Consider the following 17,160-nt stretch of genomic DNA (forward strand, 5'->3'; position numbering starts at 1 on the left):
CTTCCTGAATGGTGGCTCCAAAATCTCATGTCAGTGAGGTTATTGGTGAATTCTAAGGTGGAGCCATACAGAGGATAGATTTTGGAAAACGTAGTTAGTAATATTACCCACAGGGGAATATCTCCAGCTCTAGATTTTTGTCCTATCACAGGTTTCTCTTCTTAAATCAAAGTCTATTCAGCAAATAGTCAGAAAAAAGGTCAAAACGCACAAGTCCAAATACGAAAATAATAATTTACATGAAACTACATTCTTTCATAAACTGCCATACAAAACAATTGAATCAACAGTTTATAGGTATGGAAAATGGAGAAAGGCTCTTATACTTGTCATCCAAAAAAGAAACTTTGTCAGTAAGAAAGGTAGAATATATACCGTGTTTCCCCCAAAATAAGACCTAGCTGGACAATCAGCTCTAATGTGTCTTTTGGAGCAAAAATTAATATAAAACCTGGTCTTATTTTACTATAATATAAGACCCAGTCTTATATAAGACCTAGCTGGACAATCAGCTCTAATGCGTCTTTTGGAGCAAAAATTAATATAAGAAATTAATATAAAAAAATTAATATAAGATTTTTGCTCCAAAAGATGCATTAGAGCTGATTGTCCAGCTAGGTCTTATTTTCGGGGAAACAAGGTATGATAAACTAAGGATTTACAGGAACTGCCACAAGGCCAGTATGAAAATCCCCCCAAAATACCACCCTGTCAAATTTCAATGGCCTGTTACCACAAAACAAATAAAATATTATAAAAAATTAAAACTAATTATATATTAGAAATACACTTCAACTCACCCATCAATCCAACAGGCTTCAAAATAAAAGAAAATATTAGCTGATTTAAGACAAAAGCACTACCTATTAATTTTACGTACTATTACTGAAGATGACTCACAGAATTATCTCTCTTCAACATCCATTTCTGAAAACAATTACTAGAAACCCACATTTCAGTGACTCACATTGAGAGATTTGAAAAACACAATATATTTACAACTTATTATTAACTCTTTCATGTTTAAAGTTTTCTAGAACATTACACATGGATTAATTTCCATCAATTTCTCATGTTGTATTTTTTATTTCTGTTTGGTGGGATTTTCCACATGTAAGGATGTGGGCCAATGGAAGTGCTTCCCCCAGCTTACATTCAAGAAGTTTTACCCAGTGAGTCCTTTCATGCCTTTGGTAAAAACTGAGATTATTAAAGTCTTTCCACATTCTTTACATTTACATGATGTCTCTCAAATGTGCACTCTCATATATCTTCAAATGGCTGTGTCTTTACCACATTCTTTAAAAGAAATTTCATAGAATTTCTTTTAGCGTGAGTTCATGTATTTAGAAACGAATTTAGAGGAGAAATGAAAGCTCGAACACATTGCTTACATTCAGTGTTTCTCTCCTGTGTGAGTCCTTTAGTGTGTTTGTAAGGAAATCTAATATCTGTAGGCTTTACCACATTATTTACATTTGTAGAGTTTCTCTCCTGTGTGATTTCTTTCACGTCATCAAAAACTTTGATAACATCTGAGGCTTTTCCAACTTTCTTACATTCATAAAGCTTCTCTCGTATAAGAATTCGTTTGTTTCTAAGGAACTGTAAGCTCTGTAGAGCTTACATTCTGCTTACGTTCACAGGATTTCTCTCATGACTTCTTTCATGAATTCTGAAGGAAGAGGAATATCTAAAGGCTTTACCACATTGTTTACATTCATAGGGCTTCTCTCCAGTGTGTAGTCTCATGTGTATTTTTAAGGTATAGTGACGAGAGAAGGCTTTTCCACATTCCTTACATTCATGAGGTTTCCCTCCAGTATGACTTCTTTCATGTCTCTGGAAGGAAAAGGAATATGTAAAGGCTTTACCACATTGTTTACATTCATAGGGTTTCTCTACAGTATGAGTTCTTTTGTGTGTTCGTAAGGAACTGTAATCTCTGTAGGCTTTACCACATTGCTTACATTCATAGGATTTCTCTACAAAATGACTTCTTTCATGTTTTTGGAAGGGAAAGTAATACCTGAAGGCTTTACCACATTGTTTACATTCATAGGGCTTCTCTCCAGTATGCAGTCTCATGTGTATTTTTAAGGTTTGGTTATGGAAGAAGGCTTTCCCACATTCCTTGCATTCATAGGGTTTCTCTCCAGTATGAATTCTTTTGTGTGCTTCTAAGGAACTGTAATGTTTGTACGCTTTACCACATTGTTTGCATTCATAGGGTTTCTCTTCAGTATGACTTCTTTTATGTATTTGGAAGGAAAGGTAACATCTGTAGGCTTTCTCACATTCTTTACATTTATAGGGTTTCTCTCCAGTGTGCACTCTCATGTGTATTTTTAAAGTTTGATGACGAGAGAAGGCTTTCCCACATTCCTTGCATTCATAGGGTTTCTCTCCAGTATGAATTCTTTCATGTGATTGAAAGGAAGAGTAATAACTGAAGGCTTTACCACATTCTTTACATTCATAGGGTTTCTCTCCAGTGTGAATCCTTTCATGTATTCGAAATGAACTGGGAGAAAGGAATGCTTTCTCACATTCTTTACACTTATAAGGTCCTTCTCCAGTATGAGTGATCATGTGTACTCGAAGGCCTGAGAGTTCACCAAAGGCTTTTCCACACTCCTTACATTCATAAGGTTTCTCTCCGGTGTGAGTTCTTTGATGTTTTCGACGAGAACTGGGACAACTGAACGCTTTACCGCATTGCTTACAATCATATGGTTTCTCTCCTGTGTGAGTCCTTTTGTGTATTTGAAAAGTATTTTGATATCTAAAAACTTTTCCACACTGTTTACATTGATAGGGTTTCTCGCCAGTGTGAGTTCTTTCATGTATTTGCAATGAAGTGGAACAATTAAAGGCTTTCCCACATTCCTTACATTTATAAGGAGAATCTCTAGTATGCATTATCATGTGTCTTTGAAATGCTGTATGCCACATGAAGGCTTTCCCACATTCCTTACATTTGTACGGTTTTTCTCCTGTGTGAATCCTTTTATGTATTTGAAGGGATGTACGAACACAAAACGTTTTCCCACATTCCTTACATTTATATTTTTTCTCTCCATTATTACTTTTTTCCTGTTTATCAAAAAATTGGAGATAATTATAAGCTTTATCACATTTCTTAAATTTATATGGCTTCTCTCCATAGTTCTGATACTCATATGGTTTATGTTCAGTGTGACATCTGATGTGCCTATTAAGGAATGAATGATGCATAAAGACTTTTCCACATGTACTGCACTCATGTGGTTTTACTCCAGTGGTTTTCTTGTTCAGATTCATATTTGGAATAAGGCTAAAGTTTTCTCCACATTCACTACCCTCTTTACTTTCACAAAGTTTCTCTACCATATGACTTCTGTAAAAAATGAGAAATACAGTATTAATAACTTCTTTATTAACAGTTTTTTATTTCTTAATAGGGCATTTGAAACACATTTTTACGATTTATATCAAAAGTGCAGATTTTCAGTTTTGTTGAATTGTTTAAAGTTGAATATAAGACATGGTCTATAAGAGGACTTCACCAAAATATTATCAAACCAATAATATTCATATATAAAATTTAATAATACTATTTTGAAGTGAGTTATTTTACAAACACTGAACATTTTATGCCTTACAGATATAAAGAAGGTATTTTTGGTGAAAAAATTCTAGTAACTAAATTTGAAGCAGGGGTACTTGTTTTGTTTCCTTCTTTTTAAATTTCCTAACATAACAGGATTCTCAAATCACTACTTTCTACTGCGAATATCACTTACCTTAATTTTCTTAGTTTTCTCCCCTGGTTTTTATACAAATCTTCAATTCCATGATCTTCCCATTTTTTTCCTAAAATGCAAACCCCCCCAAAATATTCCAAAATATTAGAAATTACAGAAAAATTACGAGATTCTACATCAATTATTATTGGATTCTGTGATCATGCTTAGTTTATTTACCAATGGCCTACCTTTCCACAATCCAAATCTTGGAAAAATGTCGATAAGCAAGAAACACTTGTTCTCTAATTGATGAAGTGGAGGTAAATTGTCATCCTTACCTACTGAGGCCAGGTTCCTGAAGGTTTCCCTCATCACATCTCTGTAGAGTTTCTTCTGTGAAGGATCCAGTAAGGCCCACTCCTCCAGGGTGAAGGTTACAGCCACATCCTCAATGGCCACTGAGTCCTAATATGTGCACAGAAGGATGTATGATACTGACAGCACTGGATATCTATACTGCATTTATATGAAAGTCATAATTCTGTCATCTCCAAATATTTATTCTATGACTGATCAGCATAAACTTAATCCCTGTCCACACTTACTTCCTCATAAATTTAACAGCATCATGAATGTACAGAAATAATTTACATGCTTTTACTGTGATCACATTACATCTTATTTCTCTCTCATGGCAGGGTAAATAGCATGTTGGGAAATGACAGACATGCTACACAAATGAAACAAGTATCACTTCAGATCATCAATATGTTGTGAGAAAAACTTTCATCTCCTTGCTTATTACCCACCATAAACAGCCTTCCATAAGGCAGAGTGTCAAATCTATATAATGTTTAATCAATAAAAAACAGAGTGAAGAACTAAAAGCGTTTTTTTCCCCATTCCCATCATCACACAAGAGTCCAGGAAAGCTGTGGAAATCCAACTTTTAATAAGGTCCATCTGGCTATATTGTCCCGAAAGTACTCCAGGCCTTCAGAAGTAGTCAGAAGCAGCTGGTGGATTGAAAATATTCTTATTGAAAACTATTGCTTTTAACTTAATATTTATCACATTAATATCACATTATTTTCCTTCCTCTCTGTATGATTTGATAAGCTAGAAAGTTAACTAAAACATAGACTTCAGATGATAAAACAAAACAAACAAAAAAAAAAAACGCATGAAAACTTAGACTACAAAATCTCTATACTCAAGTGTCTCAGGGGTGCTTGGAGCCAAATTTTAGTACACATAGGCAGACACAGTGACAAATATGCCAGAAGAGCTCTTTATGGCAGTAACAGGACACTACCCTGCACCTTGCTGACCCTGAGGAAGAGGCTGGGAGTTGCCGACTGGAATTTCATTCATGAAAATCACAATAGTTTGATGGTGAATTTGCCCTTGAGTACAACACACATGAAGGACTCAGCAGTGCCTTCCTCCAAAAAACCTTCCTTCCACCATAAAACCTCCACCTTCAAGTTGCAGGAGAAATTGTTTCCCCACCAGCCACCTTGAGGCTGTACTCCCAACTTCTCTAATCCCCAAACTCTCTATTAGAGTTTGATACCTCAAGAGTGATACCTCAAGCCCTAAGGATACGGATCCCTTAGCTGATGACACCACACATGGCCAAGAGTGCATGAAGGATTATTAATTCATAATTGAGGTCTGTGGGAAAAGCAAGGCAGGCCTCTCCAGCAGACATGAAATGGCTTGAGAGAGCAAGGAAAGATGCGGGGACTGTTTTTTTAAATTGAGGGTAGGGGTGGGTTAGGGTGAGAGCTCAAAGGCAAGAACAAGATTTTAAAAGGACTGAATCTCTTGCCACTGTACTGGAAGGAGCACCAAGGTGCTCTTATCATTTTGTATTGATGTAGGTCAAAAGGGAATGAGGAGAGATGAGAGTGTAAAGTGTCAGCTGTCAATCATCAACAACTGGGGCAGAGAATTCCAGTTTCTAGTCTGGTATTTAAGGGACTTGAAAGCCATTATTCTCAACCTCAGAAAAAAGAAAAAAAAAACTTGAAATGAACAACTTTTCTTATATCCATCAGAGAATTCAGACCACAAACAAACCACTCTACAAAACTAAGAAACAAAATATAAAAATGGCATTTTAAAATATGTCCCAAATTGTCTGTCCTTAACAAGGTCTGTACTAGAAAACAATATTTCACCAGAGGCTAATGCAAGGACAAAAAGAACTAACATAATCTCCACAGACTGTAGAGCAATGGCAGAAGGTTGAATATATATAATGGGAATACCCAAAGGAAAAGAAACAGAAAATATAACTAATAATAATCACTGAGATTTTCCGAAAATTAATCATAGATGGCAAACTGTAGATCCAAGAAGCTCAGAGAACATGAAAAACAGCTAAAATGCACACCAAGTATATCATATCAAACTAGAGAAAAATGAAAGACAAAGTAAATATATTGGAAAAAAAGGCAGAGGGGGAAGCAAATATTAGTTATAGAAAAAATATTAGAATTAAATCATACTTTTTTTTCAGAAACCATGAAAGCAAGAAGAGAACAGAGTGAAATATTTAAAGTTTTGAAAGAAAAAATAATTCTCCTTGTTTCCAAAACCAAAAGCTGGTCCTTTGAAAAAAATTAAGTTAATAAAACTGACTAACATCTAATCAAGATACCTAAGAAGAGGGGAGACAGAAATTACTAATGTCAGAATAGGAGGGGAAAAGGAACATGAAAAAGGATTTAATACCACCTAACATCCATTTATAATAACAAAGCAGTAATAAAGGGGATCTGTCTATTCTTGAGAAAGAATACACGATACCTGTAGCTAACATTATACTTCATGGTGAGAAACTAGATGCTTTTCTGGTATGATTAGGAACAAGGCAAGGAGGTTTCCTGTCACCAGTAACATTCAACATTGCAGTAGAAGCCCTAGCCATGTAATAAGGATAGGAAATAAATGGTACACAGATTGGGAAGCAAGACATAAAACTTTGTTCCATGTCAATCTACACAGACATGACTGTCTATGTAAATATTCTGAAAGAACCCACAACAGAGATGATGCCTGAAGTTAATAAGAGTATAGCTAGGTTGAGGGAGTCCTATAGACCCTGACAAAAATAGTCAAATGATATAGTGAACTGATAATCAATGGAAAAATGAAAGTCATTTAAACAAATAGTGCTGGATAAAATGGATATTGACAAATCACACACACACACACACACACAGTAGATATAGACCTTAGCCTTTTTACAAAAAATTAACTCAAAATAGGTCATAAATCTAAATGCGATATGCAAAAGTTTAAAAGAACTCTTACAAGATAACACAAGAGAACATCTATGTGACCTTGTCTTCAGAGATGATTTTCTTTTTTAGAGACCACACCAAAAAATAATCCATTACAGAAAGAAAATGATGTTTTACTTCATTAAAATGAAAAACACCTGCTCTGGGAAAGTGTTAAGAGAATGAAAAGACAAGTCACAGGCTAGGAGAAAATCTTCTGTAAAACACTTATCTGATAAATGGTATCCAAATTACATATGTGTGTGTGTGTGTGTGTGTGTAATATGTGTGTGTGTGTGTGTGTGTGTATATATATAATCTTAACTATATATTTAGTATCCAAATACATATATATGTGTGTGTGTGTGTGTGTGTGTATATATATATACACACACACAGCTCTTAAAGCCCAAGAATACGAAGACAAACAACCTAAATAAAAATAAGCAAAATATACAACAGTCAACTTACCAAAGAAAAATACAGATGACAAATAACATGAAATCACGCTCAACATATCATGGGGTATTACAAATAAAACAAAGAGAGACCACTATATACTTATCAAATGTTGAAAATTGAAAACACTCAGAACAACAAATACTGGTGCAGATGTGAAGCTATGGGTAACCCTCCTTCATGGTGGGAATGGAATTGGGTATGACTACAATGGAGACAGGAATTTTCTGTCAAAATTAAATATACTCTTACTACATATAGTTAAGATCCAGCAATCACACTCCTTGATATTGACCTAAATGAGTTGAAACCTTATGTTTACAGAAAAACATACATATGAATAAGTTTGTAGGTGCTTTATTCCTAATTGGCAAGAGTTAAGAATTAAGCAAGATGTCCTTCAAGAGCCAAGTGGATGAACAATCAGTGGTAAATCCGTATGATGAAATACTATTCAGTGATAGCAAGAAATGAGGTATCAGCCATGAAAACACATGGATGAATGTTAAAAATACTTTGCTAAATGAAAGCCAATCTAAATCTAACAAGGCTATGTACTGTATGATTCTAAGTATAGGACATTCTGGAAAAGACAAAACTATGAGACAATAAAAAGATCTCTGTGAAGGATTTGAGGTTGGATGGAAGGATAAAACAATAGGTGGGCATAAAGGATTTTTAGGGAAGTGAAACTATATGGCACAGAAATGAAGGATACATGTCATTAAACATCTGCCCAAACTTATGGATCATATAACACAAAAGTCAATGCCAATATAAACTCTTCACTCTTTTAAAATTATGTATTTTTAAATTACAGTTAACATTCAATATTAGTTTTAGGTGTACAGCACAGGGGTTAGACATTTACATAACTCACCAAATGATCCCCCCAATAAGTCTAGTACCCCTGACATCATACATAGATATAACAATATTATTGACTAAATTTCCTATGCTGTATTTTACATCCCCTTGACTATTCTGTAACTGCCAATTCACATTTCTTAATCTCTTTACCTTTTTCACCCAGTCCCCCAAACCTCCTCCCGCCTGGTAACTATCAATCAGTTTGCTCTGTATCTATGAGCTTGTTTCTCTTTTGTTTATTTCATTTTATAGATTCCACATATAAGTTAAGTCATATGGTATTTGTTTTTCTCTGACTTATTTCACTTAGCATAATACCCTCTAGGTCCATCCATGTTGTCACAAATGGTAAAATTTCATTCTTTTTTATGGCTGAGTAGTAATATTCCATTGTATATATGTACCACATCTTTATCCAATTGTCTATCAATGGGCACTTGGATCTTGTTTTCTTATCCATTCAGCCACCCTATGGCTTTTGTTTGGAGCATTTAATCCATTTATATTTAAAGTAATTTTTTATAGGTATGTAGTTACTGCCACTTTATTATTCATATTTTTTATCTTTATTTTTCTTCTTCTTCCTACAGAAGTCTCTGTAACATTTCTTGTAATACTGGTTTGGTGATAATGAACTCCTTTAGCTTTCTCTTGTCTGGGAAGCTCTTTGTCTCTTCTTCAATTCTAAATGATAGCCTTGCTGGGTAGAGTAGTCTTAGTTGTAGGTCCTTGCTTTCATCACTTTCAGTATTTCCTGCCAATCTCTTCTGGGAAAGTTTCTGTTGACAAATCAGCAGACAGTCTCATGAAAGCTCCCTTGTAGGTAGGTAACTGCTTTTCTATTGTTGCTTTTAAGATTCTTTGTATTTAAACTTTAGTATTTTAATTATGATGTAACTTGGTGTGGGCCTCTTTGAGTTCATCTTGTTTGGGACTCTTGGTGCTTCCTGGACTTGTATGTCTATCTCCTTTGTCAGGATAGGGAAGTTTTCAGTCACTATTGCTTCAAATAGGTATTCAATTCCTTGGTCTATCCTCCTTCTGCTCCCCTATGATGCAAACATTGGCATGCTTGATGTTGTCCCAGAAACCTTTTAAACACCTCATTTTTTAAAACTTCTTTTTCCTTTTGCTGTTTTGGTTGGGTGTTTTCTGCTACCTTGTCTTCCAAATTGCTGATTTAAGCCTCTGTTTCATCTAATCTGCTGTTGATCCCATCTAATGTATTCATTTCAGTTACTGTATTCTTCATTTCTGACTGGTTCTTTTTTTATGTTTTCCATCTCCATTTTTATGTGTCCTATCTCTTTGTTGAAGTTCTCACTGAGTTCTATTCTTTCCCTAAGTTCAATGAGGATCCTTAAAACCTGTGTTTTGAACTCTGTATCTGGTAGATTACTTGCCACTACTTTGTTTAGTTCTTTCCCTGGAATTTTCTCCTGTTCTTTTATTCGGGACATGTTTCTTTTTCTTTGTCTCATTTTGGTTGCTTCTCTGTGTTTGTTTCTATGTATTAGGTAGATTTGCCAAATCTCCCAATATTGACAGAGTGGCCTTATATATACAGTAGGACCTATGGAACCCAGTGGTGCAGTCTCCCTGATCACCTGAGTCGGATGCTCCAGGAGTGTCCTTTGTGTGGGTTGTGTGTGCCCTCCTGTTGTAGTTGAGCCTTGATTGTTGTTGGCACGTCAGTGAATAGAATCTACCCTCAAGTGGACTGGCTATGAGGACTGGCCATGACTACATTGGACAAGCTGTTGTGTGAGGGATAACCCTATGGATTGGGATTTGCTATAGCAGGGCCATGGTGCCTGCTGAGACCACCCTTTAAGTGTATTGTTTGTGGAGCTAATTTGGTGGCACTCTGGTATGGTCTAAAGCCAGTGATCAGGGATGTTGGTTCTGGGGCCTCTTTGGAGGGGCCCCAGTGCACGCCTAGGTCAGCCACTGCCTGTACCCAGCCTGGGGCCACCTTGTAGGAACTACAAAGTGATCTGTGGTTGGTAGGTGCCTGTGCTGGGCTTGAAGGCACCTGGGAGAGGCTATTCTGCAAACTGAGGTAGGCTCCCAGTAGTGCCGGGCTGGGGGCCGCTTAGCAAGAGGTACAGGGCATCCAAGGCCAGCTGCTGCTTGTTTGGGGCTTGTGGACCTTTCAGAGGTTTTAGGGAAGTGTGCAGTGCAGGCCGAGGCCAGCTCTTTGTAGCAGCTGCTGAAAGAGGTTGGGTCTGTGCAGGAGCTGGACCAGGGCGGGGGGAGTTTGATGGAGACTCAAATTGGGCACCTGCAGTAAAGGAACAATGCCACTCACCTCACAGCTCTGTGGGGTTCGGGTTCAACAAAGGAATAAAATGGCAGAGAGACGAGCCCCTCCAGCCCTTGCCCTGCAGCCAGACATTTCAGTTCCTATCCATATATCCCAGGCACTTTTCAAGATGCTACCCAGCACTGGAGCTCAAAGCTAGTGGGTCTCTTATTGAGTAAGTCCGTACACAGGCCCTTTAAGAGGACTGCCTGGGAGTGCCCTGTATTTCACTGGGTAGGAATCCCCACTGATTTTCATAGCCAGGTATGAGAACTCCTCTTCCCAGCATTGGTGGTCTGGGCTGGGGATCCCAGTGTGGGGCTGGGACCCTTCACTCCTCTGGGGGTCCTGCACAGCTGAGATATCCCTCCCAATTAACTGCCACACGTGGGTGGGGGACCAGTCCGTTTTGCATCTCCACCCCTTCTACCCATCTCAACGTGGTTTCTTTATATCATTAGTTATGAGTTCTGTTCAGCTAGTCTTCAGGTGGTTCTCAAGGGTGGTTCTTGTATAATTTAGTTGTAATTGTGATGTGGTACAGGTGCCATCAAGGTAGGCCTATTTGCCAGTAACAGTGTAATTGGGTTCAAGTAAAATTCATAAACAAGGACTATGTTTCCTCCCCAACATCAAAAAATTCTAGGAGATGTGGTTGCTGAGAGGGACTGTGCTATTCCTTCAGGGTCAGGAAGGAGCAGCCCTCTGATTACCAAATAATTTTCAAGAACTTAACCAAGGTATTAGCGCCTTACATTATGTGTGGGTCAAATGGACCAAGCACTTTTTGTGAGCTGTTTTTTTCACTATTTATATGTTCTGAATGCATGTGAAACAAATGTCTTCAGAAGAGGTCATTAGTGTCATGTCATACCTGGGCTCCTGGAGCAAAGTGGATGCAGTTCAGACCCTGCCTGTAGACAGCCTGGGATGGCAAGGCTACTGAGATTCCCTGATGGGATCCAGGTAAAGGTGTGTCATGTCCCTTCACAGGTGAACGCCAACTGCATCTGAGAGGCTATTGAAATAGGCATTGAGCAGAACAAACTTAGCCAAATCCGAGATAGCAGGAAATTTAACAGCTGTTAAGTGGATGGAGTCAGTAATTTCCATAATGTTGGAGGCTGGGTATACGGTTTTATTTTCTGTGACCACAACCTCAAAGTTTCAGTAATCCACTGTGTGGTGTCATTCATTCTTTCCAAATTCAAGAACAGACCACACAAGGCTGCTAAAAGGAGAAGCACTGGGGATAATCATTTTTTCCTAAATAGGTTTCTTACAATGGTTTTCAATAATTCAAAGTCCTGTTTAATTTACACTGGGCTATATTAACTAATTTAATTGGAGGGTAAGGTCTATGGGGTCTCATTTGGTCAAGGCAAGTACTGAAGTCTTATTTTAATTTATGAATTGTGAGTTCAGAGTTTTCTGGTTCACCAAGGGATATTTTAGGACAATGGGTGATATGACAATAAGTAATTTAGGCAAGACGAGAATTCTGCTGGTTAAAGTGAAACATACCTGTTTATCCTCTGTGTTAGATTCAGAAATTCCCCTAATATGAGGAGGTAAATTGCTTAAATTTAATGAGATCTCCAGGTATACCTGTAAGTTGATACCTAGTTTGGTTAATTACATGAAGTTTTGTGAATTAGTGCATGAGCAACATTAATATTAATTCAAACCTATGTTGTAGAGGAACAAAGGCCAAGCAGAGACCTTTCTTCTTTTTTGTTATGTAAATTATTTTAGTATATTTTGGATTTCAAATTGGGTCAAATTGTGGACCTTTATTTTAGTACCTTTTTTCTCTTCTCTCCCTCCTGTCCTTCCTATTTTGCATCTTAGGTCCCTGGATATACTTTTGCTGGGAGAAGTTCCTGTCCACCTTGGTATTCATAAAATTTACTCCTCTAGACGGCCTCACATCACTGCCATCAGGGTAACAAGCCTCCTCCATGAACACCGGTTGCTTAATAATTGAGTTTAAATACACTGGGCTTAAAGTGGTTTAAACTAATCCCTTTGCTGTGAGGTTATGGGTGCTGTCCCCCATCACTCAGAGGGTCAGGATCTTTGTTGCAGTAGAGACAGGAGCAGCAGTAGCAGTTACTTAAGGGTCCCAGTGAGCCCTCTGTTATGGGGGTGGGGGGTACTCAGCCCACTCTGAAAAAATTGCTCTTTAAGGAGTGAGCATCTGATGGGCTCACCTCATTAACAAGGTACAATAATCCTCGTATCCCCCTAAGATGCCCTCTTATGTTGGCAGGACCCCAGAGTCAGTCACACCTTCACGCTGAACACATAATAGGGTTCCAGTCAAGATACCAACTCACTATAAGGAGGGTCCTATTCCCATACTCCTGGAGCTCTCAAAGGAATAGAAATTATCTAAAATGTCAAATTCAGAGTCCTCTGTATACAGACCCCAGGCTGGATGGGTCCACGATACAGGGCAGGGCAGCACAGCTCACAGGAGGGCTCCACAGCAAGCAGCAGCTCCCAGTGCAGGAGCCTCCAGGCTTCTCATCAGCCTGACAGGTAAGAAGCAGGATGGGGAAAGGGAGGGGTGGGGCTTAAGGTTTCAGGAGTCAAACATCAAATATGTGAAGCCTGAACACTCATTACAAGAACAAACATGGATGGGTAAGAAAAATACGCATATGCATGACTTGTTTTTATATAAAGACAAAACTGGTTGAGGGTTATAAGAGCACAGGAGTGGAGCAGGATATGCCCTCAGGGAGTCTTCTGAAGTTAGTTTCCTATCTTAGGGATTTTTTTTTAACCTCTCCCAGATTACTTACTTAAAATAAGGAGAGAAATTTACATTCACCATATTTTCCTATGCTTAATCATTATTTTTGATTCACTTTTGCTTTTTAAAATTAATTTTAATTTTCCTATATAGGAAATCATTCCAAGATTTAATCCTTTAAACATTAATGGATATAAAACCAGAGACCATAAAATATTTACAAGTCTCCTTCTAACTAAAAGGACAAAGGGCATAATAGTTTGTCCCTCCACTATATATCTCACTGGGGATACTTTCAGAAATAAATAGCATACTATAATTAGGGGTTTGCAATTAACCCCTGAAAAGGACTAAGAATTACACAGATTTACATAAGCTTTGAATTGTTTTCCTCAATAAAAATAGAAATTCAACTGCTTTCTCTTCACATCCATTAAAATAAATTAGGAATAATATAGACTTTTAAATGTCAAAGTAGGCTAGGGAGAGGCACAAACAATCATGACCTAAAAATGGAAACAGTACCTGAGAACTTAAATACACCCATCTCACATCTTGAGGTTCTCCTGCCTAATGAAACAAAAATTCTATTTGGTTACACAATCATCTTTCTTTATATTGTATCTCTCAGTCAACGGTACCTTTTTTTTTTTTTTTTTTTTTTAAGTAAGTCTCTAGGATTCAGAGGTACAATGGCCTCTAGGGAAGCAACAGGGACCAATACTCACCAAAGGTATAAACAAGATGGTGGTGGGACAGGACCACTCTATCTTTCTGGGTGAAAACTCTATTGCGGAGCAGAGTCCTATGGCTTGGAGAGGTGAAGCTGAGATGGGTGGTACACATTAGAGCTCTAGGAAGAGTGGAGTGGAAAAGAGCTCTCCTGTGCTTGTGTGTAACAGGGGATGGGTTTTGAGACCTGGGGCCCACCCCACAGTGCAAGTTTTCTGAAACATGTGAGTCATTAAATCTAGTTAAAGCCAAGATGGGGTGTTTCAGACAATGCATGTAGACAAGAATGAACTTACATTTTAAACCCCCCAAGTGCTCATGGAAACTACAATCAAATGCAATATTAAACTGAGAAAGGGATCCAAGAAAAGAAATATAAATATTGGAATCAAAACAAATATGAAGCCTGCTACCCTACAGGTCAGAAGCAAACCCACATTCAGAATGTTGAACATATTCCCAGTTGAGACAGAACCTCTAGAGTGGGTCAGTCTCAGGCTTCCATTCTCTCAAGTGAGGAAACTCTCAGCCTGATTCAGTTTAACCTCTGACCCAAATGAATTCTCAAATCATAAACCCTTTGTCCACAAGACAGAACCCCTGATCTTCACAGACTTTCTCACTGTGCACAGATTACACCCTGAGAGCACCTACGCTGTGGATGCAAAACTCAACCATAACATCTAAAAATGTCTAGGCCTAAGAAACCACAACCTCAGAAAGAGTATCCACTCCTCCTCCCCCAACCCCCAATACCATGTGCACCTGCACCCCTAGCTCTCCAGGGATGCAGTTTCTCTCAGTGTGAAGGCCCCTCCACAGTGGGTGTGAGCAGGTAGGACACCTGCAGGGGAGGCTCCCCAGGAAGAACCACTGGGCCTTCAAGTACTTCCCTTTGCAGGTCAAAGGGGCCTTAACCTGGGTCACTGACCACAGGCCTCTAATCCCAGTCCCTTTGCTCTAGAACATCATTAATACTATAAATGATAAAAATTCAGTTTTTTTTAACAATTTGGCAAATCACTTAAACCCAACATTTATGTGCAAAGGAGGAAAGAAAATTATAAAGCACTTTTACTAGTTCCACCAGAGAACCATATATATCTATTCCTTAGGGGAAAAAAAACAAATGGAAAAAAAAAACACGAAAAACAGAAACAACAAAAAAGAGAAAAGATGTGTGTTTATTATTTCCATGGCAAGAACAGACCTCAGAGTCTTACCACAATAGCTCAGGGAATGAAAGAGTGAAAACCAGAATTCTTAACAAATAAAATGTAATACAGGAATATTTTATGTTTTCTTAAATTCACATCTTTCTTGCCTGTTTGGACATACCTTAAACTGTCTGTGAAGCTCTATCAACCAAATACATTTCACCCTTACTGAAAAACGGAGACTTAAATAAGTGAATAAATCTTTCCAAGTGACCAACCCACAGCGGGTCAGTGCTGACACGAAAGAACACCAGGGAAGTTTCCCAAGAGGAGCCTCCACCCAAAGAACTTCCCATAGGACGTCTGTACCCAGGGAAGGTCCTAGAAGGTCAGGCACAAGGATTTCATGCAAAGTAGTTCCAGGTGGGTGTTTTATGATTTCTCTCATGTAAAATACACATAGACAAATATAATCTTTAAAAATGAGCCATCCATGGCTCTGGGAGTAAATGATAGTTAAATATCAGGTCTTTTAAAAATATACCCAGGAGGGCAAATAGTTGATAATGATGCTGTGAATTGATGAGGAGAGTCGGCGTTTGGGAATGAGGGGAGGGATTTCAAATTCAGAGAGTGCCAGTCCCAGGAGAAGCTAGGTTGGGGCGACAACAGTGTTGTGTATTTCAGACCTTGCTTCTCAAACATTTGGAAAACTCAGGAGAAAATGGCCCGCTCCTAAAGAAAAAGGAGGGTCTGGGGACCCCACAGACCACAGCTGCTCCTACGTACGAACCCCCGGAGACCAAGTCACGACTGTCCCTCTTTGACACTTCCCTCTTCCCCCAACAGTCACCGCATCAGGCAAGACTGAGGCTACGAGCGCAAAGCTGCCCAAAGAGGCTCCTGGGGCGGGGCCGAAGTCGCCGCGCGTAGTGACGGGACAGGACGCCCCGGGTCCAGCCTGTCTGCCCTGCCCCCACGCTGTGTGTTGGAGGGGACCAAGGTCCTAGCGGCGGCCGGGGCGGACTGGGGTCCGCAGACTCCGGACTTGACCGCGGGGAGACCCAGGTCCTGCCACGGTGGGCCCTTCCTCCTGGTCTCCTGACCGGGCCTGCACACTCACCATTTCTGTTTCCTGGGTCTCCTTGAGTCCTCCCTACGACTCCCACGACCAGTGCAGATCACAATGCAGATCACAGCGCGACAAAGGCTGAGGCGGGACCACCAGAGACCGTTAACGCCAGCACACCAGCGAACCCTCGCACCGCTAGAGCGAGAAAAAACGTAGACGCCGCTTGGGTGCGTCACCCCACCCACCTGCCCCAGCGGCGCCCTTGATTGGACAGTTTCCTAAGCCCCTCTCTCCAGTGCCTGAGTGACAGCAAGCGGGATGAAGCTAGGCTCATCCAAACCAGCCTGAGCTGTAGGGAGAAACCTTACCAGGCCTGGCACATTTGCTTTCAAACAGAACCTTTTCCTGGCCTGGGCGACTCTGAAGTATTTGCCCAGCTCTTTGTGAACGTTTGGACACAGGCGTGCACATTGAAGTCCTGACTGAGTTTGCAAGTGAAGCAAATAAGTGCAGAACATGAGGGCAACCCCCGCCAGGCTACACTGGAAAAGAGGGTTTTAAGTTTTCTAGGGGTCAAGGTCTGGGCGTGAGGCTGGGAGTCCACTCATGAAATTGTGACCCTTGTTTAGAAACACAGACACTGAAATGTGACCTCAGCATCTGTAATAACGAGTCTGGCTCCATTTCATTCTTTGATGCTTCCGAGCCTTGAACCTTCCACCAGTGACTGCCCCAACCCCACTCATTTGGTCCTTAAGAGAAAAAAATCCCAGACCGCTTGGC

The 17,160-nt window shown here is 39.3% G+C and overlaps 1 protein-coding gene across 1 annotated transcript; it reads right to left on the bottom strand.

Annotated features, from left to right (window-relative positions):
* Positions 1 to 621: 621 nt before the first annotated feature.
* LOC117037407 (zinc finger protein 709) lies at positions 622 to 16,603 on the bottom strand. Its single transcript, XM_033133359.1, has 4 exons — positions 16,429 to 16,603; positions 4,067 to 4,193; positions 3,786 to 3,855; positions 622 to 3,379 (listed from the first exon to the last, which is right to left on the bottom strand). The coding sequence occupies exons 1-4, from the start codon at positions 16,429 to 16,431 to the stop codon at positions 1,624 to 1,626; spliced, it is 1,956 nt and encodes a 651-aa protein (XP_032989250.1). The 5' UTR covers positions 16,432 to 16,603; the 3' UTR covers positions 622 to 1,623.
* Between the last annotated feature and the right edge of the window lie 557 nt (positions 16,604 to 17,160).

The sequence above is a fragment of the Rhinolophus ferrumequinum genome, chromosome 18 (genome assembly GCF_004115265.2).
Source record: "Rhinolophus ferrumequinum isolate MPI-CBG mRhiFer1 chromosome 18, mRhiFer1_v1.p, whole genome shotgun sequence".
Taxonomy (NCBI): Eukaryota; Metazoa; Chordata; class Mammalia; order Chiroptera; family Rhinolophidae; genus Rhinolophus; species Rhinolophus ferrumequinum.